The sequence below is a fragment of the Cyphomyrmex costatus genome, unplaced genomic scaffold (assembly GCF_001594065.2).
Source record: "Cyphomyrmex costatus isolate MS0001 unplaced genomic scaffold, Ccosl1.0 scaffold122, whole genome shotgun sequence".
NCBI lineage: Eukaryota > Metazoa > Arthropoda > Insecta > Hymenoptera > Formicidae > Cyphomyrmex > Cyphomyrmex costatus.
Window position 1 is genome coordinate 933,855 of NW_017275196.1, and position 27,833 is coordinate 961,687.

Below are 27,833 nucleotides of genomic sequence, written 5' to 3' on the forward strand. Positions count from 1 at the left end.
ATTCCTATGTAAATATATCCTTTAAATATACGTGAGAATATGGATTATTATCGAGTATTTAATACAATATATCGCGTTTCTTGCATTTAGTATCACTGATTAGAGAAATGTCGTGGTACATGATATTTCCAATTAATTTTGTATGAGATATAAGCAAGCGATATAGTTCGTGACAAATTACAGCCGCCTTATGATAATTAATCGTCTAGAGAAATATAGTTTTTTTACGTTTATAATGACTCGGTTTAAAGTCTCATATAAAAAGTAAAAAGTAATGTCATTACATAAAGTTCTAACACGATTTATACATAAAGGTAATAATATCTAAAATGTAAATATATATATATACATACACAAATATAGTAACAATAAATATACATATATAGTAATAATATCTAAGATACTAAGAGCTATAATTGAATGAACGCGTTAAAGCGATAGATGCATTTATTTACAATAAATGTAAATGTAACGAGTTCCAGTGTAAAAATCTATGATTATACATATATATATATGCAAAAATTATTGCAACTTAAATCTATAAATAAGCTCACGCTTTGATGTGTACGTATTTTTGGAAATATCGGAAAGACGTTCAAAGACGTCTTGTATTTATCTAATCAATACAAGACAGATCGAGTGACAGCCGTATCGTCAAATAATAAGATCAACGTCAAAGAACAAATCGTATCTCTTGAACTCGATCGATCGGTACTCGAACACTTTTCGCATCTCGCATTTTTTTCTTTCCACGAAAATATATCCGTGCACGCATTTTATGATAATCTAAACAAAATGTTGATTTATTCGAGGCGTCAGGTCGTTTGTGTCGTCTCGCATCGATAAGGGCGTAATTTCCATCCGACGATATTAGGTCATGCCACGCGTGAATACATGTTAATGTAGCTTCATGTTAGGGAATGGAAAGGCAACATTGGGACACGGAAACGTAGCGGCCGTCGCCGCTCCCTCCAACGAGCCGTATTTTATCGACTGTCTTTACGAGCCCCGGCACGGCAACGTTACATCAAACGTTGTATCCGAAAATGGCGGCCACGGTTAATGCGTTAGCCGGCCGCCGGTTGTTCGAATAATGGACTGCTGTTAAAGTATCTAGATTAAAGAGGAAGGCACGATATGACTTTCCGCTCGTCGTTAAAGTCATTAAGAAAAGAAAATTGTTCCGCGCGTTATTGTAGGGTCGCCGTGGACAATCGAGGTCAGAAACCGAGCGATATACACGAATACTATATGTATATTGTATAGCATCCAGGAAATTGATGGTGAATAAAATTATGGCGGGGCTTAGTGAATTAAAAAAAAAAAAGCGCGAAAGGTTATAGCTATATTGATTAATGCCTTTTCAAATATCATTCGGCTAACTTTCTTTCTCCCGTGGTTATCGGATCTTTTGGCACATTGACATTTTTTGGAACTGAGCCAACTCAATTCTAGGCCCGCAATTTACTTACGATCACGCCGCTGAACGCTGCATCGGAAAAGAAGATAAATAGGGGATAGAAGGAGAGAAAAAAGGGAAGTTGAATTTTTAACCTCTCGTAAAAACATCAAACGTTCGTTTCTCGATTTCCGACGTTTCGCGCAGAACGTTTAAAGACCGTGGAAAATCGATGACGAATAAAACTTTGATCCCGCGTGCCTCATTCACTGTATTCACGTGCATTGTAAACACATGCGTATGCACGTAAACCATTATGCGGCTGCAACGGCGATGGCTGCTGCTCACTGGGTGAAGCAGTCGTATAAGCCGGAGTACGGAGTTCAACGACCGGTATAAATTAAAGCGGCGCTCGGATTTCAATGCCACGGCCTTGCTCAAGGCCGTCGCACTCGTAGAAAATCAACGGTACATTTGCGTCGGGCATTCGTAACAAATAAATTGTGCGAATACGACGTGAGCGATTGGGTACGACCATCTGCAGAACTAATACCTTAAGACTGCATGAGATTAACTTCTTTCTTACGACCGATTTGCACATTAAACTCGAATTTCTAAAATAAAATTCGCGCAGTCAAAGTATAATTCTTCCGGTCTCATTTCTTAAGAAATAAATTGTGGTTTTTTTGTTTTAAAGTAAAATATTTTGCGATATAAGAAAAAGTATAATTGACATTTTTTTTAAATTAAAATATGTATTTTAAAAAATTGCTTAATTTTCGCTGATTTAAGTAGGACTGATATTATCATGACAAATTCTTGGCATCCGTGAATTTATTTTCATCACGTTTGCATTGGACACATGCACTTCGTTTCTAAAATTATAACACGCATGCATGCATGATTTACTCGATTATATCATTTATCCGCTCTTGCATTATATAGAGGGTGCTTCATTGTTATTATTATAACGCCTGTAACGGTTAACGCGATTTGGCAGAGATTTTAATTGTGGGATTGTTAAGAAGACCCGCACACCGGGGGTTTTGTTCGGACTTTGTAAGTGTAATTTATATACTCGTATTTTTGCCTCGTTCCAAATGTACAAAATATTTCGCATAGGAGGAAATAACGTTTCGCAAAATTATCACGATATGTTTAACAATCTCGAGCTCTTCGCAAACATTTACCGTACATTTGGAACGAAATCATTTCCCAATGAACAATATATTTATCCATTGCGCGCGAAATTTACGTGCATGTACACCTCAGTCTATCGCATGATTTTTCCGCGAACGCGTAAACGTATATTCCAATGCACGATAGAAACTCTATAAATTAGCGTTATTACTCTAACATGCGACATTATCACGTAAACAAATGACGTACACATTGCTACTGGATAATTAATTAATTTACTCAAATCGCCACAGGCAGGTTTTGATACGCAATACGCTAGGCATTGACACGAGTCTATGCAAAACAGTTGTCGCGCGTTCGTTCAATACCACAAAATCGAGATGATCACCATTAAATGGAGTAAGGTAGAATTAGATTCTATAAAGTACAAATAATCATAGGAAATAGAACTGTTTGAATTATTTGCGACAACTGAGAAAAGTAATCTATACTTATATAAAAATAAATAAATGTTCAAAGTATAAATATTTATCGGTAAAAATAAATTATATAAATTGCCGTCAACTTTAGTAGATAAGATAGAAAATTAATGATTTGGAATTGACGTTTCCGGTTTATTAGGTATATATGTATATCGATAAGTGTTCTCTATCATGAGATAGACAACATCGTCGTTCTTATTAACTTTACTTTTGCTCCGATGTGATTTCTCAAAACAGCGTCATTCGCTCGAACGTTACTTATCGAGCTTACGTAAGAGATATGTGCCAAAATCGCGGATTTGCACCCATTCATAACGGTCTCCCCGATTCTAATTTTAGCAGCATACTGGTCTCGAGGCGACAGCGCAGCGTCGTCACTCTTCGGCGGGATGCCGGGTGGTTATGGCTTGGGGGCTCCCCATTTACCCTCGGCTTACGCTATTTTGGGCCGAGGGGGCTCAGCGCCTGGCTTCGGGGGTCACACACCAGCCTCGGCGCCACCCCCGTCCCCGTATCCTCACAGCAGCCTCGGTACGCTCAGCGTGGCCGCCAGTCAAGCTGCGAGTCTGGGTAAGTAAATTTTCCACCAACCTCTTCACACCCGTCTCTTGTACTCGTCCCTCCTTTCTGAAGTCCTGTCGATTGGGATAAGATGGGATAATTTGTAGTAGACTTGTAAAAGTTTTGAATATCGTATATAAAAGATTGAAGTCATGCAGTTAAACATTCAATTAAACATACGAAACGTACACTATTGGTGCAATAAGAGTATGTATGAGTTTGTATATTTGATTGAATACATTATGCGACCTCAATTTTTTATACACAATATCAAAATTTCTATTCAATCTCTATTCAAATTACTTCTTCAAATATTTCCTCACGCATTCCGGATAAGATATCTTGACTATTTTAGATGTTTCAAATTTACTTATTTATAAGATGTCTCTTTTAGAAAGATATTTTGTTATGTATCTCTCTCATTGGCTCATCCAAACCTGGACAATCGAGCAGTGTTTCGAGATCGAATTTTATAGACTAGGCGGATTTACCGGACGTATCATTCATATGCTGCAGGTATCAATCCAGCAGCCACTGCATGGTGGACAATGGCCTCTCATCTGGCGGCGCAAGACTACCTCGCGAGGTTACAAGGAGCGGCAGGACTCCCAGGATTTCCGCCCGGTACCGAGAGCCTCCTACCACCCTATCCCGCCTCTCTACTTAATCCCCCGTCCCTCTCGTCCCACAAGTCCAGTAAGTGTAAGTAACAACGATCGACAATGTTGCATAATACAATGCTCGAGAAACGTTCTCCGTACGCTTAATCCTCAATCGCCGAGTCTTTTCGAGATAACAACGTCGCTCGGAATATTTTTAATCGTTTTCTCTTTTTAATGCTAACTGTTAAAGAATTGTCTGATGACGTGAAACACGACTTTTACCTCTTGCTTTTTGTTTACAGTATTTTTACATTTTTTTAAATTTGTCTAACAATAAGTTACATCTACGTAGCTTTTTCTCGTCACTTTTTCCATCACTATAATTATTTTCTATTTTGCGGGCAAGATGTTTGAGTTTTGTGTATTTTTATGTACATTTTTTATTTATATTTGAAGTTATAATATAATTTTAAAGTTTCTCTCAAGTTCGAGTTAAATAAGGTTTACTTATTAATGAGATAGAAACTTGAGACTCTTGAAAGTATAAACTTACTTCTATAACAATTGACAATCTTGCCGGTCTTGGATTGAGATGAACGCGAACGTTTTTTCGAAGATAATCTACATTTAGAAGAATCATAGATTTACAGTTATGTTTACGTTTTCACGAGCAGCTAAGTCAAGCAAGAGTCACAAGACGCCGCCAGCTAGCAGTAGTAGCTCAACAACGCCAAGTATGACGAGCAGCAGCCTGCCGGTGTCCACTCAACCACCGGTGACGTCCTCTCATCACAGTACCCCGGTCAGCAGCACGCCAAATTCGCAATCCAATGTCGTCAGGTGAGAGATTATTCGTTTCGCATGTTAAATATACAAAGCCGCAGATTGATTTTATTTAACTCGCTAAAAAATTGTATTTTCACGCTAACGTTTTTCCTATCGCGACAGTTCTGCGAAGGAAGGAAGGTGAATATATTAATTCAATTACGCGATAGATCTTCCACTCTATAATACGATTTATAATTGAATTAGAATATATATATATATATATAATATAAAGTAGGTTCATTTTTTAGAACTTATCATTAAATTCGTGAACCTCACTATTCGATTATCTTTATTATAGTTGAATTTATTTCAGTTGCCGTAAAGAATAAATAATTTTACAGTGATATTTTATCTAGTGATCCTAGCAGTATATTGGGAGGTGTGCGTCTACCTCCCGACACGGAGATTATCAAGTATACGTCGAGTATAGTCGGTCCAAAGGTTCCTGGAACGACGAACCGCGGCAGGAAGAAGACAATATCGTTGGACACTCCTAGCGTCAGCGTACATCCGCCGCCCGTCCCTACCCTTAGCGCCCATCAGACGAACACGACAACCTCTTCGTCGCTAATGATAGAACCGAGGAAGTACAATCGCACGGGGGTACGTTCAATCGTTGCACATATCGGTCACAAAACACTTAAGCATAAAATTGCAAGCAATCAACACCTATTATTTGTTATTCTTTATTACAAGGAACACTTAAAAATTTATACTCACTCATTTGCGAGATAAATTTTGCCCTTTTAATTTCATATTCGCTACACGAATCTGTATTTGTGCGCGATATGTCATGTAATCGTGTACGCCTCGTCTTTCCTCAGACCGACTCGAACGAATACAGAGATTCGGTGGATCGAGTAGAAGTAATCAAACTGCCGGCCCATTCAACGAACGGCTCCGTTCTGTCGGCGCCGCCGACGTATACTAGCAGCGGTAGCAGCAGTAGTAGCAACGCGAACAACAACATCAACGATTCGGACGCGCCCTTAAATCTCTCCCTAAAGCCCGCCACGACGAGCAGTAGCTCGCCGATTTCTGGTAGTCAACCGCTCAGTCAGCTCAGTAATTTAAGCCAATCGTTACTTGCCTCCGATCGAACGTGTAAGTATAATTGCACGTAGCATTTTCAATTATTATCGTTTTATTATAAAATTATCGTAGCGTAAAGTTGTTGTATGTTTTAATAATAGAGAAATTGCTCGTGAAGTGAAAAAAAGTTAAAAGCGTTTTTGCAAACCCACAATATAGTTTGTCATTTAAACTCCACATCTTTTAAAATCAGTCTTTTAGAAAAACTAAAGTAGAATTATGCAAATTAGTTGTCAAATCAGGAAGTACTCCGATAGTTCTATATTCTTGTTTATACCGTTTCCAAAATCCTTCAAGATTTTACACAAGCGAGTACATGCTTGAAAACTTAATAGAAAAGTTTGCCTTTATTTCGAAAAAGTAAATTTTCATGAAAAAAATACATGATTCAAGTAACCAAAACTTTATAAATTATTGTAGCGAGACGAAAACCCGGACCAAAGCCGAGAAGAGTTCCGCAGAATTCGGTGCCGGTGCCGGCGTCGCCTAGTCCTTCCTTGGCGCAGCTTTTCGCTGCCGCGGACTCGCCACAGCGGCCGAGTAGCGGTAGTGAAGAAAGCGAGAGTGCAAGCTCTGCTACCCATCACAAGGACGGCAGGCCGCGAAATCTCGGTCGTGGTGTATCGAAGCCTAAGAAGAACACGGTCGCGTCGTTATTGGCCCAAAGCAGAGCTCTAGGGATTAAACCCACCCCGACTTTGGATCCAAGTGTGCCATTGTCTCATCAAGTATCGTTGCTGAGGTCGAATATACTGGCGGCTCAATTGCACGCTTCCGTCGCTACTGGCCAGAGTGACGAAAAGAGCCAGGTAAAATTCAGCTACTAGCGTCAACGTGAAATACCTTTATCATATTAATTTTAACGTGTTAAACGTACGAGTGTTAATTTAAACGTTATAATTACATTTTAATAGAACATTATTTTGTTTATTCTGACTTCTGTACTTATGTAATTTCCATATATCTTTACGATTATCTTTTGTTAAAGTACTATCACTTGCTAACGAAGATACAGAAGAAGAAGCGACCTCGACCAATTCGTGCTTCGTGGGCGAGGAGCCATGTTCGTTTTTCTTTTTTTTTTTTACTTATGATTTCGCACTAAAACCATTCTCCCTATATAGAAATCTTTGCAGGAGAAAATGAAAAACAAGTTGCTGGAGGCTTCGGGAGAAGAGAGTAACATGGACGTGACCAGCGAGAGCGGCAGTAACACCGATGTTCTCACGGATACGGATGACGACAATGCGGAAGGCACACCTAGCGCGAAGAGGAGAAAACTCAAACCCAGCGAAAGAGACCTTCAAATGCCGTTAGAGCGCGGTTGGAAGCGTGAAACGGTTATCAAGGGACTAGGAAAGACGGGAGTGATAAAAGGCGACGTGTCGTATTACAGCCCCTGCGGGAAAACTTTTAGGAGCAGTCCCGATCTAGTGAAGGTTGGTTGCAACATATTACGACCGTTGATGGTTAGTGTACGTTATCAAAAGTGATTCGCATGAAGTCGCTGGGAAGTTTAGAGTATTTTGTTAAACTTTCTATCGTCGCTTTCGTGCACTATTATCATATCTACACCGCGGTGTATAACGTAATAAGGAAATATAACATAATTACATCGTAATACAGATGACATTTGTTAGTTAAATTATTAGATGTTTTTTTAAGAAAAAAAAATCAATTTTCTGTTTCAGTTTCTGGAGCATCAAAATCCAGCTGAATTAACTACCGCCAATTTTTCGTTTTCCTCCCGTCCGTTGGTCGGGGAATTCCTGCAGCCAACGATGGGTCTAGCAGAGGCTGAATTTGTCAGACTCGGTGCTCAAGAAGTAGCGCGAAGATTGGAAGAGATCAGAGCGGTCGCTGGTTTCAGAGACGTACGGACGAACAATCAATATGATAGAGAAAAGCTAGCTTATGCGAAGAAACTTGCGAAGGAAGAAGCGCAACGTCATAAAGAACAAGCTAGGTAAGACATTTCATATTATCTTAAAATATATTAATTACTATGTAAACCATGTATTTCTAAAAAATATTAAATAATGTGTTGTGCTCGAGTACATTAAGAGATATGGAAGGAGTTAATGCGCGTTGTTATCTGATGTTGAGATTACTTCATAAAATTAATAAAAAGTTAATGATTGTCAATAATATAATCGAATAAATTATGAAATTTATTGAAGTGTTAATCTCATAGCTATGTGAGAAGTTAGGTATTTATTCATTCACTGGAATTTAATACTTAATCCGAAGTTTCGCGATTGCAACATGTTGATGTTTAATTAACGCGTATTTATTTTTCTTGCTGTACGATTATTGCTTGCGCGTGATCGTAAATGTTATCGAGCGAGAATCTAAAAGTCAGTATTGCGGATCGCTAAGTTAACTTAAAAAAAATTCGAATTCTTTTAAACATTCGTAAAATTTATGAATAAGTAATTACTGATAACCGTTGATTGATGATTTATTCGAGTCTTTTTACTACTCGGGAATTATGTGTACTGAATGATACCCTCATTGTAGGCTTATTAAGGAGCAAGAGAAGTCAGAACGGCAGGAAGCCGTCAGACGAGAACGGGAGATCAGGAATCAACAGCTGCTCGAGGTAAGTCGATGTCTACCATCGAGTTTCCTTCACGTTTGTCTCGATCTCGTTGTTTCATTCACACAAAAAACTGTTCTCTTATTCTATTTGGGATACCTACGTTTTTTTGTATTTTGTCCACCTGTCGTGCGTGTCGCATGCTCTCTGTGTGTGCCGTATTTATATATATATACATATATATATTATCTCCGTATATATATATATACATCTGTCTATATATACATATTATATACAACTTTTTTTAATGAATATTCTTGTATAGAAAAACTCTTTTCTTATACTATATATACGTCCAACGAACCTTTTACAACCTCTAATGTCCCAGAATACACGAGACACCCATAGCCAACCAACAACCGCTAGCGATAGTGACAGGAGAATCCAGCATGTCCTCCCACCTTACCTTTTACCCTTTTTAATTTCGTTAAATTATTGTGTTTAATCGATGAATAACTCGTTGAGAATTGTACATAGTCGCAATTTTGTTTTCATCAAACAAACGTAACTATTGTAGAAAGGGGAAAAAATAAAATGGAAATAAATAACTCTGGTATTCAAAAACATTTCAAACTATCTAATAAGAGGAATAAAAAGTTGTATTCCTTTTACGATTTACTAGTTCTTTTTTACGTACGTTAAAATACACGCGCTAAATTTTTAATTTTTTTTTTCTAGATGCGAACGCGAGAATCGTAAATAAATTAATATGGATGCCAGTATTGGTTTAAATTCCAAAATTCTTTCCACAATATTCGATATTTCATATACTGAGATCTGCTTTGAAATAATTCCGTGTGTTTTCAATCGATACTGTTGATGCTTTTATGTATGTACGTTGTAAACAAAAGTATCGTTGATACATTTTATTTTTCATTATTTTTGTTGGTGTTGTCGGATAATGAGACAAATAATTGCATTTCATTAAGAATTATGTTTGACAGCGGAAAATTTACGTGATATAAAAGCACTCGTTATTGACGTAATGGACGTTTCCCCAATTTTAGGAAAAATGTTCAATCATTTATATCTTTTTAATCTCATATAAGATACTTATATATTACTTATATATTACTATTTCTATTATATATAGTATCTACTATTTCTGAAAATATATTTTATATATGCAAAATTTAAAAGAACGAGATATAAAATATGCAAGTAGTATTAAATAAAGAATCATATTATTTAAAAGTAATTTTTTCGCTACCGATTTCTATCGCATTTCAAAAGAAAGAGAAGATAAATTTTTTAATTTTTTAATCGCTTAATTTATGCTAGTTTAATTTCAATTCTTGCAAAGAACGAGGATACATTTTGATATTGGAATACGTGTTTAATACGATCGGCGTTATTCTGGAAATTTCTCTATACGAGAGAAAACCTCGTCGAAATAGAGGCGCGCGATTGTAGAAATTTCAAAAGTCCATCCATTGTGATAGTCCTCCAAACTATGCCCCATCGGAATCCTCGCGCAAGCCAGATTATCACCCTGTCCCCCTCAATCACTGTCACTCGTTCGTTCATGTTTCCTCGCATTCACACACGCATTCCACATCCACACGCACATCACTAGCCCGAAACATACACACACAGCCCGTGCAATTTAAAAGAATAGAAGGAGACGTCAAACGACACAATAGTGTAGTAACTGTAGCTACACGTGAATTCACATGTAGTGGAAAACGCGAAATAGGGATGCCCAGAGCGTATATAACCGATCCTAATCGATTTTTTCCCTGGGACGTAGAGAACGAAAAATGACGGGGATGTATATTATCGATGCACATTACGTTTAGACGAGCTAATTAAGACTGGCGTAATTTAGCAAGGTATCGATGTAATTGAGAGCGTTATTATTTTGTTATGTGTGTATTGTGGTATTACATTGTGTTCAACATTACGAGAAATAGTCGAGGAAATTATTTCATATTATTTAATATCTTCATAAATAGTCAAGAAGTATGTCGCGTGTTTCTTTTTTTATTTTACATAGATCGCTTTTATGTGCTTATAGTACTTAAAATTGGCTTTATCGGAATTACACATATTTTAGTCTTTTTAAGGGTGGTACGCCGAGTTCATAAAATCGCAATTATTAAGGTCATTATTGCAAATAACAATAATGCTACTCTATTGAATTTATTTGCCGATAGTATCGTTTTATTTTTAATTTATATATTCTGACAAAATATTTAATATACATACATTCTAAATCTTTACGTCGTAATCTCAAGAAAAGATATTCTTTAGGATGATACATTTTGTGTAAAAATGATTTCATTGTCATTATAATTTAGCTTCGTATATTACCGTATAATCAATTCGCGCATCGTATATGATCTCCGCGTATCGCCCCGATTCACTCCCCGCTGGTCGACCGCGAACGACCGGTCGCATGTGGTTGCTAAACGACCACCTTCCTCCCAATTAACGCGATCGATTATATATTGGGCATCCCTGTAAACCACCACCAACACAGGGTCGAAAGCGGCTCGCGTTCACGATCAAGCAGAAAATGAAGATCATCCAAGAGATCGAGCGCGGCAAGAGCAAGAGCGACGTGGCTCGCGAGCTGGGTCTGGCGAGCAGTACGGTTGCCACCATTTGGAAGAATCGAGAGAGCATCGCCGAGAGCTGGCGCAACCGGGACATGATGCACCAGGCAGACGTCGAGGACGTACCGTCGAAAAAGCCACCGTCGATGCCGTCCCTCGCGTCGACCACAGCCGCGTACTGCACCCCGATGACGATGACGACGATGACGACAACGACCGCGATCACAACGACGCCGCCGTCTCTGGTCTCTGGCGTGGTCGTGCCGCCTCCACAGGTGCAGGTGGTGCCACCGGTACTACCACCACCGCCTTATCCCACCTTAACCCTGCCGCCGGTGTCGGCGGGCCTTGTGCCATCACCGCAGCCAACGACGCCAATCTCCTCTTCGTCGAACCTGTCGACCACCACGTCAACTGGTACGACGACCACGACCATGCCGCCGGACAATACCCAGCAGGCACAGACCCAGACGCAGAGTCAGGAACTTCTGGAGGTAAGATGTCGTATGACGCATCCCGAACCCTTCTTCTCATCCGAATCACCCTGTCCACGGTCTTGCCCGCCTGGACCCGTTGATTCTCCCCTTTTCGTACCTCATTGATCATCCTTCACGTAATATCTCGAAGCTCGATATCCCGACATATGCGCCACTTGGATCCATCATCGATCACATCATATTCACTAATGAGTGTTGTCATATTGTCTTGTGAGTCGTTATTACTTCCGGATATCCCTGTTTCTCCTCTTGGCTTTAATTTCCTCCGCGATCCGGAAACGGTTTGCGATAGAAGGGCGAAGAGATCCCCGGAGGTAAGAGTTACCGTGAGTATACCCGGCTCGCGGCTCGCGTTTCTTCTACGTGTGTTTGCGTGGGGTGAAATAATATAAGTGCTTCCGGTGTTTCAACAAACGAATATCGTGCGAATTTTGCCATTTCACGTCAGCCTTCGTCGTCTCTTCAACATTCCTTTCAACATTCTCTGCTTTGAAAAATAATGTAAACACAGTAAAATAAACTCATTTCAATGATATAAATAAAAAATGAATTGGTACATCGACTTTTTCTTCTTTTATATTAAAGTGTCACAAGGACAATATGAATGGTTCTGTGATATCATAAATTACGAAATAATTTTCTTATATCATAAATTCGCTTTCTATTTCTTCAAGAAATTTTCAAATTAAAAAGAATGTGTTTTATTAATAAATAATATCTCGGATAATAGTCATCTAAATATCTTGGGGCTACAAACTAAAACAAAGCTTAAAAAAAAAAGGGGGGAAACACGTTTTATGTGCATAAAATTCCATGTTTCTGAAAGTCTAACGAGCACGAGTTCAGTAGGAAATTTTATGATATTTTTGTAGTTTCATAGCATTTCACGATTCTTCAAGCTCTCTTATTATAGCACGCAAAAGTTTTTAACATGACATGTATCGCCAAAGTGAAGAGACGAACCCGCGACTGGCATCATAAATTCACCCCCACGTACTACTTTTTATCGCGTAGCAATAAAAGGGAAAAATACATACGTACACACACATACATGCATATATTATAGATGCTCATCACCGTGCTTTCGTAGGGTTGAATGTGGCCGATCTCTTCGTCCGGCCAAGCGGATTTCGGAATTCTGTTTTTATTATCTATGATCATTCATTATGCTATCTATAAGGATATTTATTTTCGAAAATTTATTTAATTATACTCATCACCTACGGATTATTTTTAAAAATCGTAAATTTGTATTAATTTTATATATATATATATATATAATTTATCTATTGATAAAAATTATGTAAAATTTGAAATTTTTATACTACAATAAAAGTACTTTGTTCATCCTTATTATCACTCTAACGAATTTAACCTAAATTGAAAATTAATTCACTTGAGGATAAGACTTAAAAATTAACACCTGTAATCTCGTCACTATATCCACATTGATATCTCATGAAGAATAAAATAAAAGCTCTAATTAAAGTAACGCTCAAAATAAATTATAATTCATCTTCAATTTGATTCAAAGTACATTTCGAAATCTGTGTTCAAGTTTATCATTTTATCAAATTTTCTCGATAAAGGGCAAATTTTCAGGCAAGAAATCCGAAATCCGCCGAATGATTATAAAGAAGAAGCATCGATGTCGATCTCGAGTTCTCGTTGGTCGGCGTTTTCCGAGATTGGCAGCGGAAAAACACAGTCCATTGAGAATCGCGGGATCCAGATGCTAAATCAACACTGCGATCAAGGCACGTTAAGGCTGACGATTTACGTAGGCACGATAAATATATACGATAATATATGAACCGACTGTCGCAATGCTCTCCTGTGCCTAGCTTCTCCTGTCACTATACAAAATAACAGCTAGCTACATGATTATCCAGCATGCCATACTTCTCGAAGAACCTGTCTCTAGTATTCGATTATTCGCTACACGAGTATATATATATATAAGAGCTTTCCTTTACCTTCTTATTATACTACGAACGAAAACGACACACGAATTACCCGCGTAATGAATATGTGACACCTATACCTTATATATACATATATATATATAAATATATACACATATATATATATTACATATACTTTTATTACTATGTATTATCTACTGTTACATTTTATATTCCTAGGTAAAACGACACGATAGCTTTAATATTTTATCAGCTTAAGCGACGGTACACATGTACCATTGATATAATATGTGCATACATAGGCGAGTATTGCTTGGCTCCTTGCATGCCCGGCTGAGATTTTTTCACTTTTTCCACGTATTCTTCTATTTCTCTTCGATCTCTGTTCATCTTGTATAATGGTGTTGATTTACATATAACAGTTTACGCTCTCTTATTATCTCACACAATTGACTCTTTTTTCTTCTATTTATATAATAGTTAAATATAACTATATATATATATATATATTTCAATCCGTGTTTTTGCTGTCAAATTCGCTCTCAAATATTTCACGAGCGAGTCAGTCTTCGTTATGCTTGGCTATACTGTCTCAACGTATACGCGTCACTTTCTTGGTGGGGTTTTATTATTAAATCGCATGCTTTTACTACTCTTTTTCTCTCTTTCTCTCTTTGTACAAGGATTTTTTACGAGGACTATTGCGCTAATTGAATATGCAATGTTTATCGGTATGTAGAAACTGAGCGTGCGTTATTTCACGGCTGTTACGATGAACCTAGCATATCCGATGATAAAGAATTCACGAGAGCGCAAAAATCGGATCGCCGAATCGACGAAAACGGAAGTAAACTACGGGCATTTAGCAGAGTAGATTCAGATTTTTAGCATGAGTATAACCGGGAAGGACGCAAAGATACAATGTAATCCCGAAAGTCTAGTGTAGTCTATTTTTCATGTATTAAGGGTGCAAAGTGATAAAAGTAGGTTGTTCTTTCTTTAAATTCCAAATGAATTTTATCAGAACTTCAACTTGATGTTCAGTTAAGTATCCGAGGTGTATTATTAAAAAGTTACGGCGCCTTCCCAGGAAATCTGCGCTGAAGAAAGATCGGCTTCAAATAACAAATAATTGGCATTAAAATATAAATGCACCCGTACTAACTTCCAGCTATATTCCCGAACTTTAGAGTAGTGCTTAATCCCTGATCTGCGCTATTTAGACATCGCTTTCCACACGTAGCCTTCGAATCACAATTACACTGTGAATATCACGAAATCAAAACCCGAGGAAAAATCCTCGCGGATAGGAACGCGATATAGCTATTCGTTCGATTGCGAATTCAATAAGGATCCATTTCTATTCGTTCAGAGAAATGTGAATAATCGCTACGGAAATCAGGAAGCGGAGATCGAGATAGTCGTTTTAGAAGTCAATTGCACTAATTTTTTGCTGAATATTTCCATAAGAAAAATATTAATAGTTATCAATAGAAATTGTCAGTCAGGAAGTCTTGAAAATTATGATGCATCTTTATAATAACTTTTCTCACATTTTATATGCAATGTATAACTTTTAAAAGTTGATGAGTGCTTTAAAAAATCATTTTTTTAAATTATTTAAAATAAAGCCCTTAAACTCTTTTCATAGGCTGTACATTTACAATCTTATATGACAATTTTCATACATTCACTTCTGAAATATAACGATAAATGTTAAATGTGCAAGAAAAATTTTAACAATTTACATTTTAACTTGATATAATCAAAATAAAACTGATGTTCATATAGTAACAAAATAGTTTCTCTGCTTCTGCGACCCTCTCGATCATCGCTGTGAGAAACCCAGTAGGGGATACGGTAACTTTAAGCCAATTAATCAATTATCAGTACCGGTAACAAGAAAGTAGTTTTCGTCGCTAAAACAATGCCTTTTTCTCTTGTCGTAAATATACCGAGCGGTCCCGCGAACGAGAACAAAATTGCCTAAGTTTTCTCTTGATAAACATGATTACGGATGCGAGTGACGTGTGTATGGCGTATGCGCAGGCACGGAAAAAACGGCAGGAAGAGGTGGAGAAGATCCGACTGGAAGAACAACAAAGGAAGCAACAGGTAATTCAACAATCGTTACTATGTTAATGCTCGACCCTGCTCTTCTCGAGTCGTCTAAAGTTAGATGTAATGCGCGAACAAACGACCGCCGCAATACTATTTCTACAGTTGTATTAAAGAGTCTTTTAATTTCTCAGGAACGGGAGCTGAAGAGGCAGCAGGCGGTTATGCTGAAGGAGCAGGTGAGTTCTTGTCTTAAAACGAACCGTTCTCTGCCAAATCGTTTCATCACTGTAGATTAGCGTGAGTGTGCGTGAGTGTGTCTCTCGTAGACGTAGAGGTGCTCTGTTTTACTTTTATTGCCTTCATTCGTCATTTTCTGTTTATTTTTACGATGAGACCAAACTCCGAGCAAATTAATCGTACGTTATGTATCGAACTAATCGGAAGGCAGGAAACTTTATTTATACGTAAGAAGCGTACGTAAAATAATTATTTTGAATAAACACATAAAGCGGAATATTTTTTTACGTATTAGAATTTATCAATTATCACATCTCGGAAATAGTATTTGTTATATAATAGTGAAGACTTCGTTCGTGTAAGTTGCATGTAATTTTTTAGTAGGAATGTTTGAATAGAATATCTGATTTTAAACTCTTTAATTGTAAAGATTCATATAGAGATTTTAGCTCTCACATTTAAATTGATATAAGTATTGTATTAATAGAAATATCAAATTGAATTAAATATATTTGATTTTTTAATTGAAAATCGTTACATCGTTTCTGAAGAATTGCAATTCTTTTTATCGTGATCTTTTTACATTTTAGAAAATGCATTTCCGATTTTAAAAAGTAGCACGTTGTACATTTATTCATGTCATTGTCCCGAACTTTTTGAAAGTCAGGAGATTGTTATTTAATGTTAAATATAACAGAAATTAATTACATGTGCAATCAAATACATCCGAGAATGCAACGCTATTATTAATTTTTTTACATGTCACTTTAGTTATTAGTAAATTCTAATTTACGTTATAGAATATTCACTTTGAAGAATCTAACATTCTGTGTTTTGGATCCACAGCTCTAACTCATTATTTATATTACCAATATTCATTAAAAAGCAAAATTGCTGATGCGATTAATATCATTTTCGGGGAAGTGTAATTCATTACATATCATACACGGGATGTCCATTCTTCATCACAAAAAAGTGAATTTTGACTATGGACTATCTGATGAAATCAAATAAAATTTTTTTAACGAAACGAATATTGAAATATGATACACAATGGAAATTAAACATTATTCACATAAATAAAAAAAATTTTGAGTAGATAAAACTTCTGTTTATAATAGACTTTAATATAAAAGCTTAAATTTATTATATTAGTAAGATATTTAATTGCTTTAAATATAATCAATATTTTGATACTTGACTGAAAATTGTAAAGTTTCTACATGTAATGATTCTAAATTCTCTTAAAGCACCGATGATTCTACATTGAATGAACACAATGTCGCGAAAATTTACAAGGATGAAGGTGAGACGTCCCGTAACCACTTATCGCACTCGCTTTATCTTGAAATTGAAAAAGTCAACATAACATTGCCGCGCATTGCTCAACAATCTTGTCATGAAAAAGTCGATCACGCCGATTTCGCGACACGATTTAATTCTGTGACAGTCAGATAACCGATAAGTAGAGAACATCTACAGTAAAGAGCGAAGGAAAGATTTGTTAGATTGAGTATAACGGTTTGAGCACTAGTGGACTGTGGATGTGTTTTGTGCCGCAGATGTACATGCAGGAGCTCACCAAGCAGCGCGAGATGCTCTACACCGTCGAGCTGGTATGTCACATACCCAATCTAGCGTCTAACAGAACGGCATTAACGAATTAGCGACTTGCTCTTGCAACTAACTCGCATCGGCTCTGCGTTACATCGCAAACTGCGGCGTGCACAAGAACGGCTATGCGTTAGATTCCCATCAAGTTTTTGACGTGTGTCAATTCAAGATCTGTCTAACGACGTCAACTTGTCGGATCACGTATCGCGGTTTACACATATCGTTCAACTCTTCAGCATACTGTACTTTTGTCCGTAACGCAATAATGTCTATTTCTACTAATGTAAAATAGTTTTTTAATCGGTTTAACGTACTCCTTACCTTCTTTCTAATTCTAAAAATTAGATAAAATAAAGAGTAGGTTAAACTGTGAGATTAAGATTAATTTATACATTGATAGAAATTGATATAAACCCGCTTACTTAATCGATCTGTATTTGCTTCAGCTTTCACGAATCATTGCAGTTCATAAGCTCACATCTTGTAAAAAAAAAAGCACACATTCGCATTTCTGAGTTCAGTGCTAGGGAATCGAAACTTCTTGCTCAGTTTTGTTATATGATGACGTATTTGGTAGAAACTTTTTTCGAAAATTTTTAAGAACTGTAGGATTGATCCGGTTAAGGGAGATGTTTCGAGTAGCTCGGGCAGCCGCTAGTTCTGGTTTACTAGAAACTGCACGGTTTTCTGCGCACTGTAAACGGGCGGTTTCCCGCCATCGACGCGTCGTATTGCTCTCCTATGACTATATCAGTGCATCCGTTTAACAGTACTGTTCGTAATGTGTAATGCGTGAAAGAGTATTTGGGACGGTTGTAGAATTTGGCCCATTCATGCGCGACACAAATATAAAGTGGAAAGTCATAGGAACCATATATAAACTTGAATAACTTGAATTATAACTGAAATCTTCATTTCTTTAAACGTTTAAATGTTAATTAGATGTTTATATTATTCAAAAAAGTACGTTTTTAAAAAATACATAAATTTTCTAAAATATAACATTTTTAGATTTTTTATACTTGGAGTTTAATTTATAAGTTTCATATTGAACATTCTTGGAGTTTAATGAATAGTAGTATTCATAAAAATAACTGTGATTTTCCAATTTACACACATATATTGCGCTTTATTGACAACGCACAACGAAGAGTTTATATACACTCATAATTTTGTCTTGATTCGACATTATCTGCATGAGCGCGCGCGCCAGTTAGTTTTCCTGCGTGTTACTGTAACGATGAACGATGACCGCAGGAAAGAGAGAGAAGGAGGCAACATATGGCCTTGGTACGGGCACTAGAGAATCGTCGGAAGATGGAGGAGAAAGAGAAGAAACGCTTGGAGGCTAGAGCCGAGAGAATAGCGACGAAGGAAAAGCGAGCGGAACAGAGAAGAATCGAGTTGGAATTAATTGAACAAATTCGCAAGCCCGTAGAGGATATGGAACTGACAGGTACGCGAAAGAGTAACTGATACTACGCGATGAGGACATTACCCTTATTACATTACGTATCGAGCTAAAAACTTTTGGATGCCAAGTTTGTGCATTTCTGAGTAACGAGAGTTTTAGATTAATGATCTTTACCTAATTCTGATTAATCTTTTAGATCACAGATCACTGCCAAAAGTAAAAAGAATACCTGGACTTAAGCTTTCCGGGCAAGCGTTCGCAGATATCGTCATGGTCTTCGAATTTTTGCACAATTTCGGGGAAACTTTAGGATTCGGTGAGAACATTTTGTTTTACATCCATCAGAATAAAAACCATTCATCATTTTATTTGGCATTCATTGTTATTATCCTATTTTTTGCAGACATGGAATCATTACCGAGCTTGAAGAGTCTTCAACTCGCCCTTCTCAATGATGAAGAAGCTGAGGAGGAAATGCTGTCGGTTATGACACACCTGTTGGTATGTGCTATCGAAGACCCAGGAATTCCGCAACCGGCTAGACATACTACAGGCTTGGGTCAAAGTTTGCGTCAAGCTGACATCACTCACGCCAACATTAGTGAAGTACTGCGAATTTATTTGTATGCGAACGCAACCGGCGAAGTAAAGGCTCTGACAGGGGTGTGCCTTGAGCGTGAGCGCGACAAGAAATTCGCCGATCATCATCAGAACGGCGGCGATTACGCTTCAACCTGCTCGGGAAAGAATGCACAGTTCTATGAACACTTACATAACAACGAAACGTGGAAGATGTCGGAAAGATTACGAGACAAACCTTTCTTAGCGTTGAATCCGACACATAAGGCACAGATGCTTGCTTTCCTTTGCAACGAGCTACTGCAAAATAAGGCTGTGATCAGACAGATAGAGGGTAGCCTCGAGACGGTAGCTCAGCTGAGGAAAGAAAGATTCGTATTGGACACCAAAATCAGAAAGTAAGTTGATAAGAAGAAATAATTAATTAAAAGATTAAATTAACAAAATAATAATAATATTAAAAGCTATCATGAATCTAATATTTTTTTATTAAAAATAATTTATGATAGAAAAGTTAAATTAAATTAAAGAAAGTCATTACAGATTATACTTTTTCCTGCCAGATCTATATTTTAATAACATTGTCTATTGTTTTTTGTTTGTATAGGCTTAGACAATTACATAGTCGAAAAATCCGAATGGAAGCTGTGGGTGTCATTGTTAATAAGATTGGCGACACGATCACTATTGAGAAGAAGGAAGGTGAGGAAGAAGGCAATACTACGTCTACTGCTGTAGGCACGACACCTACACCAGATGAAATTCATCATGAGGACGAAGTAGAAGACATGTCTGAAAACGAGAGTGAAGGCACTCAGCCAGAAGAGGTATATTTAAAAAATTTTATTTGATCTTAAATTAATTTGGAGATTTATTTGATACTTAAAAAAAATTCTTATTTAGGAGGAGGATAAGAATTTATCTGGAGAAGAATTGGGTAAGAAATTGGATAAACTATTGAAGCAATCAGAGGAGCAACTGCAAAAGTTGAACAGCTCTTCGAAGCAACTCCGTGCGCACATATTCGGCCAAGACAGGTATTGGAGGAGATATTGGGAATTAGCATGCGCCGGCGGCATTTTCGTGGAAGCTATGGAGAGCGCTGAACCGGAAATTCTCGATCTCCAAGCCGAGCTTGATGAGAAGTACAAAAATAGACCGATAGAGGAGAAATCCGAAGTGAAGCAAGAGGGCGAAAGCAAGAATTCCGAAAATCGCGAAAATGAGGCGCCAAACGAAGTCAAGGCTGAAAAGAAACATAATTCGAGTGAGCAGAACGAGAATATGAAATCTCACGGGGATAAAATGAAGTCCGAGGTGGAAGAGATCAACTGTAAAAAGGAGTCTGTACAAAATTACGGCTCGGAGAATGTAAAGGAGGAGAAGAGGAATAATGATGTAGATGGTACAATGACAGATGCGAAGACGAATGTCACGTCCGAGGAAATAAAACAGGAGACGGAAGTGATCAATACAGATGTCGACATGAAAGAAGAGGTGAAAAAGGAGAATGAAGAGATGGACGAAGATATGACGAAACCTCTGATGAAAACGATGGAGGATAAAATTGTCGAAACGATACCGAATGGGGACAAGTTCAACCACATCAATAATCTACACAACGGGAAAGAACTCAACGGCTCTTTTATTTCCAGTGAGTTTCTATAAATCTTTACTTAGAACAGACTCTTCAATATTTTTAATTAATTAGTTATGTCGATTATTTCAGACAATAGCAATGCCGAACCTAATTGGTTTTCCATCTTACCGCGTGAGACATGCGATACTCCGGGACCTAGCACTAAACAAATCTTTGGCATAGCCGAGCCGACTGAGCTCAGAATCCCAGTGTTCCCACCACCCGCCAGTCCGAGTTATGATAGATGCGATAGTCCGGCACCCCTGATATTAACTCAAGATGAGGCAGCACAACTAGAATATCTGAAAGTGCACGGTTTACCACCTCCTGGAGAGGCCAAACCGGTGTCAAAAGGTAAATTGAATTAATTTGTGAATATTAAAGATATGCCTACACGGATAATTGTATTTTCCAAGTTTGTAATTATACACATATTGTATATATGTATTGTAATTTTATATAGATCTGAGATATGGTTGGTGGAGGATAACAGATGTTGACACGTTCCAAGAACTTCTGGAGCATCTACACTCTCGTGGTGTTCGCGAGAAAGAATTAAAACGCACCACATGGGCGACGATGGAATCCTTCTTAGCTGTTACCGGTAAAATTAATGTTGATTCTGGTAATTTCTCCGCCACTGAACTTCAAGCGGAACCAGACGATCCCAATACGCCAATTCCAAAGCCCGATAATCCGAATAATTGGAGCGAGCAAGTTGCGCTACGAGTAGATGCTCAACTTTTGGAGCAAGTGGAGGCACTTGAAGATAAAGTGGCTAATGCTAGCATGCAAGTCAAAGGTTGGAAGCTACCGCCGCGAGCGGGAACTGAGGAAGCCGAGGAAATTGAGAAGTTGAATGAAATGGAAAAGATTAGTGCGGTCGAACAAGCGCGGCAAAGGTTACTTTCTTTGGAGGCAGCTATAGAAAGAAGATACTTAAAACCACCTTTAGGTGTTTGGTAAGATATTTTATTTTTATTATATATAATAATTATGTCTCGTAATGCTATTCGATAGTAAAAGGCAAAATTATAATTCTGTATTTCGCAAGAAAATTATATAAAGTATAAATAATATATTCTTTTTAAATAAAATTTAATTAATTACTGCCTTCTATTATCATTGTTAAAGCATTCAATTAATATTTAAATTAAATTTATTGAGAGCAGAATGTCTACAATTTAATTATATTTTAATTTTGTGTTGGTGTAATTTTATAGTACGGGAGATCCTAACTTGGCAGCCCTCAAGGCAGAACAAGCAGCAGCCGCTAACGCAAATTCGAACAATTCCGATCAGAATAACCAGACACCTGCACCGCCAGAGGAAACGACGCCACGGGGTTTGAACACCTGGCGGGAGGCGACGGCACGAGCGCACACGTCGGCGCAACTCGCAATGGCACTCTACATGCTCGAGGCCAGCATCGCTTGGGACAAGAGCATCATGAAGGCTGTGAGTCTAACAACAGCTAGAAACTCGGTCTGCGCCAAGCTACGAAACCGCTGCGTCTCACTCAAAGCTACCAATCAGTACAAACAGCTATTGACTACTTCTCAGACCTCTGTGGGTATTCGCACTAACTTACTAACCAAATCGTCCTTTGGTACCTCTGCTCCCGATACCTTTGTCCCTTTCGTTGAATGGCTTACAGAGAACGTCGCCTCGAATGGATATCGACAGGTGTCTACTCGATCCGATGACCGGAGCCTTAACGATCGTTTTCTCACAGGACAGTATTTTTACAATACTTAACGTCCGTTTCCAATCTCATTCCAAAATTCTATATATCACATGTGCGAACAATGTGGCAATGAAATTTGCATACATCCGTTGGATTTCGCTCTGTTCGCGCGATACCTAAACACATTTGTTCCATTTGTGTTTACATATGTAGATGCATTAGATATATCATAAATAAACACGCGTCCATCAATGAGTCATGAATTATCGAATATTGGAACACATAATATCATCTGTATACATAAATCATAACAAAAGTATACGTTAAGAATGTACATTCAATGGTGGTCAGAGTCTAACGTAACGGTTGCATGCAAAACTGCCGCTTACTATTTGTTTGTTTTTTGTTTAATAAACGATTTATTTTTTAACTTTTACGTTCGCATAGCTCTAGTTCGCTTTTTCACATTTTAGTGCATTCAGAAAAATTTCATTGTCGTCATTATGATTAATTTACTGTATTGCTAACGTTTGTATTATTGCATGCATTTAAAAGTTTTATTTATTATAATATAAATGCATATAGCATAGATATTTTATTTATTTTATATGTGATAACCAAAAATATCTTGTCTCGTTACTTTATGAATATTTATTTAGATTAAATTTATACTGAATTATTTTGAATTAATTTATTATATAGTACATAGATCTTATTTAGCTTATAATTGGCTTCTATTTTTGCACAATTTTTAATTGTGTTTTTGCGCTTTATTAATTGAATACATATATTGTCTGTACTTATCTAGAGCTTTGTTATTGCTTAAAAAGTTTTTTTTAATGCTCAACTAACAAACTGCTATAATTTCCGTGCTATTTTAGACATCAATGATTAACTCTTCCGTTTACTTTTAAATGAGAAGTTCATTTACGTTGATTGCAGAATTGCCAGTTTTGTCATAGTGGAGACAACGAAGATAAACTGCTTCTTTGTGATGGCTGTGACCGTGGCTACCATACTTACTGTTTCCGTCCAAAAATGGAAAACATTCCTGATGGTGACTGGTGAGTAACGCTCATACGTTGTCTTGCCTGGTTCTATTTGAAGTTTTACAAAGAGTTTCAAAAGTATTCCTTGTTATTTCCAGGTATTGTCATGAATGTATGAACAAAGCAACAGGTGAACGCAATTGTTTAGTGTGTGGAAAGAGAGTTGGTAAAAACCTGGTTCTGTGCGAACTCTGTCCTAGGGCTTATCACACTGACTGCCATAATCCTGTCATGCCAAAAGTAAGTAATTATCAAAATACGTCTCTGTAAATACGAAGATCTCGTTATTTAACTAAATCAAACGCGTGCTACAAGTATAAATTTTATACATAATACATTTTGTTTACAGATGCCACGAGGAAAATGGTATTGCTCTAATTGCCACAGTAAACAACCAAAGAAGAGAAATAGTAGTCGAAGGAGTCATACCAAAGGGGGAGGCACCAGAGAAAGTGAAAGTTCTGATCATCCACCAGCTAGGTGATTACGTTAAAAACAAACAAACATTGTCAAGTTGCTGACTTAATGACGTTTCATGCGAAGTATATTAGAACAGCTATAAAATAAACGATTTGATAATATTCATCGCACCCGCAAATGGCGGACAAGTATTATTCCCGATTGAATAAAGTAATCTCAATACGAATCTAATTCTGTATACGAAAACTATCTGTATACACTGTACTCATGCGTTTACCTACTTAATCCTCGGCCCGTGTCGTAATACCGCCGAGAATTTTTGTCGTCTCGAAGAATTTTTCTTTTCATGCAGGGTGTTCTATGAGAAGCTAAATTCGATTTTATATTCTTTGAAGGTGATTGTAACTAATAGATTCTCCCGAGTGATTTTCGTTTCTTCAGTGTCTTGTCTCAAGTTTCTACGGGACACCCTGTACATTCATGATACATCGTTGTTGCCTAGTGTATTTGCGATCGCCGACTGTGAAATAGATATTTTCTCAGAAATATTCATCGTAACAGTAGAGCCGCCTTCAGGTCGTGTATGATGAGTCGGAAATAAAAACGAGAGAGCGCAAGAGGGCGAAAAATAGAACGGAAAAAAAATAATAGAACGAAGTAGAGAACGAACGAGAGACAGAGAGTCAGAGAGAAACGCAAATAATTCATCGGGAGCAGCGTACCCGTCTCAGCCGGACACACGATCGAATCTTATGCAATTCGTCCTTGCGCATTCGTCCAGAGGCTTTTATGACGGGAAACCTCCTGCAGAACGGAAGCTAATCGTGCAAATAATTTCTCTGTTGTTTTGCGCCGCAGTCCAACGCCATCAACGGCATCGAACACGCACGTAGAGGATGTCAGTTCGTCGGAACCGCCGACTCCTACCGCCTCACCACGGAAGGAGGGTAACAATCGGACGCTCACGAAGAAGCAACAACGAGAGCTGGCGCCTTGTAAGATACTCCTCGAACAGTTGGAACAACAGGACGAGGCCTGGCCGTTCCTCCTGCCGGTGAACACCAAACAGTTCCCGACCTACAAGAAAATCATAAAAACCCCCATGGATCTCAGTACGATTAAGAAGAAGTTGCAGGACTCCGCGTAAGTTGTCCAATACGCGCCAGCGATTAGTTAAGTGAACGTACTATCTTTAGCTGCCTTTCCTCTCAAAAACTCTTGGTCTTTAAAACAGGCCTAATAGATCTAACATACACACACATATAGACTGATCGCAAAAAAAAAAAAAAAAAAAAAAAAAACCTATTGACCGATCGTCAACCTTGGTCGGCATTGGAAGGCTGAAGTTTTTCACAACGAGTGCTTCTCGATGCAGGTACAAGTCTCGCGATGAGTTTTGCGCCGATGTCAGGCAGATGTTCATCAACTGCGAGGTATTCAACGAGGATGACAGTCCTGTGGGCAAGGCCGGCCACGGGATGCGCAGTTTCTTCGAAATGCGCTGGACCGAGATCACCGGCGTGCCGCCTCCACATCCACAAACGCATAGCTGAGGTTCGGTACGTTCGCGCAACACCTGCAACAGCTTCGCTCACTTCTACTATTAGGATATGCGTCGCGTCACCGATCGCGATAGACCGACAGTCGTCGGAAGGGATTGATCCACCCTCTACTACTTCACTTCCAAGCATTAGTCGGCCTCGTTCTAGCGGCCAATCGAATTTTCCATTATAATAGTAATTGCTGTGAACGCGGGTACACACTCGCCTATCGTATCATCCATTCTCGCTGTTCATCACTTACGCGAGTGCGTTTTTCTCGCGTTTCATAAAATGCTCTAGTACTTGGGTATACTGTGACACGAATGACTCGTACTTCATTTCCTTGTTAGCACCTATGACGCGATTTTCGTCAAACTTACTCATTGTAAAGTATTATAGCGAGACACGTTCTAAGCCGATCGGACATTCGGCTTCGGTTTAATGAATATTGATAAAAGTGCGAGAAGTATCGCACTTAAGGTCGAGATCTTGGTCTGCGATAACAAGCACTTCTCGACATCGACGTGATTATTCAGATAGAAGCTTGCGCGCATCGTTTCGATCTTCGTCGATTAGGACGGAGCGATGCGAATGGTCATTGTACTTACACAAGTGAACATTTGCCTAAGCGACAAAAGTGTAATTTGCGATTGTATTATACGGGCTTAATGTCGACGTATCGTCGGCAAAAGAAATATTTTGCAAAGTAATAAATGTGAAAAAGAGAGAAGTTATATATGTATATAAATATGAATATATAAATATGAATATGAATATAGTGTATATGTATACAGAATCTATATACATATATTGTACACATGTCACAACATACATACATGCAAGCGTACATTTGCCCACGGATGAGCACGATAAGGGTATTATTCGCTGTAGAAGTAGAATAGACAAAACGATGAACGAAGTTAATGTTGGAATTTGTAATATGACAGTCTAGATAGTCAGAATACAATTATGATTAATTTATAATAATTATGACTATATGATATATGATAAATATTATAAATCATAATAATTATTAAAAAAAATTTCTTTATTCGTTCTCTTTACAAATTAAGATGATAGAGCAGCACTTATGAGGAGAATAAAATGCTTTTTTTGTAATTTGCAAGTAAGACTTATTTCCGGCTATCTGGATCATCCTATTACAAATTGAAGAAAAGATCTTAACACCGTTTCGCAAAACCAATTTAATTTCTTACGTTCTTTGCATTTAGTTCCGGGTTTTGTTAACTTGTGAATTGTATAATGAAAGACGCATGATGTATGCAGAACGAAACTATACTTCATAATATAACGAAGAGAGATAAAATATTCATATTTTCACACATCAGTATTCTAAGACAAAGATATATGTCTTTACTGTGACTGTGTTGTATTGATTCGAAGATATTAAAAATCTGTCAAATTAATAAATATAGGATCTACTATTGTAACTGCTGTTACTTTTGTAAAAGAAGAACGTTAGGCGGTTATTATAACGTAGTCAGTGATTATTCTCTACTAATTAATTAACTACATGTCTTGCGTATCCTATGTACGAACGATACGTTGAGAACTTTGCTCGTAGAAAAAAAAATGTGAAGTTTTTCTAGAATACTCCGTCTGTTTAATTTTATGCAACGTGTAATGTCGTTTGAAATAGCATACGTTGCATGTGTAAATCCAAAATCTTCCACTGCCGTTAGAGAGATTCGCATTGCGTTAAGCTCATCAACCTAATATTTATTATTTAGAGATTATTTTATTTTGCACGCGGAAATGTCGTTTGTTATCCGCAAAAGTGGCAGCATCCATCTAGCTTCCTATTTTTCGTTCATCGAGAGTGTCATAAAAGTTCCGAATCAACGCAACATATACACAACAAAATTAGATGTTCAGAAACATCACCATC

The 27,833-nt window shown here is 37.6% G+C and overlaps 1 protein-coding gene across 1 annotated transcript; it reads left to right on the top strand.

The window, feature by feature from the left end:
* The first annotated feature begins 3,395 nt into the window (after window positions 1-3,395).
* Window positions 3,396-26,668, top strand: LOC108780392 (bromodomain adjacent to zinc finger domain protein 2B). The gene is made up of 27 exons (XM_018548083.1): window positions 3,396-3,591; window positions 4,099-4,284; window positions 4,859-5,024; window positions 5,369-5,615; window positions 5,837-6,116; window positions 6,525-6,913; window positions 7,093-7,167; window positions 7,241-7,543; window positions 7,796-8,070; window positions 8,625-8,706; window positions 11,186-11,755; window positions 15,733-15,798; window positions 15,936-15,980; window positions 17,544-17,597; window positions 18,853-19,051; window positions 19,206-19,325; window positions 19,413-19,986; window positions 20,196-20,415; window positions 20,492-21,242; window positions 21,318-21,581; window positions 21,691-22,189; window positions 22,451-22,796; window positions 23,857-23,978; window positions 24,062-24,203; window positions 24,313-24,443; window positions 25,242-25,526; window positions 25,759-26,668. Exons 1-27 carry the CDS (start codon window positions 3,411-3,413, stop codon window positions 25,934-25,936), a joined length of 6,750 nt encoding a protein of 2,249 aa, XP_018403585.1. The 5' UTR covers window positions 3,396-3,410; the 3' UTR covers window positions 25,937-26,668.
* Window positions 26,669-27,833: the final 1,165 nt, after the last annotated feature.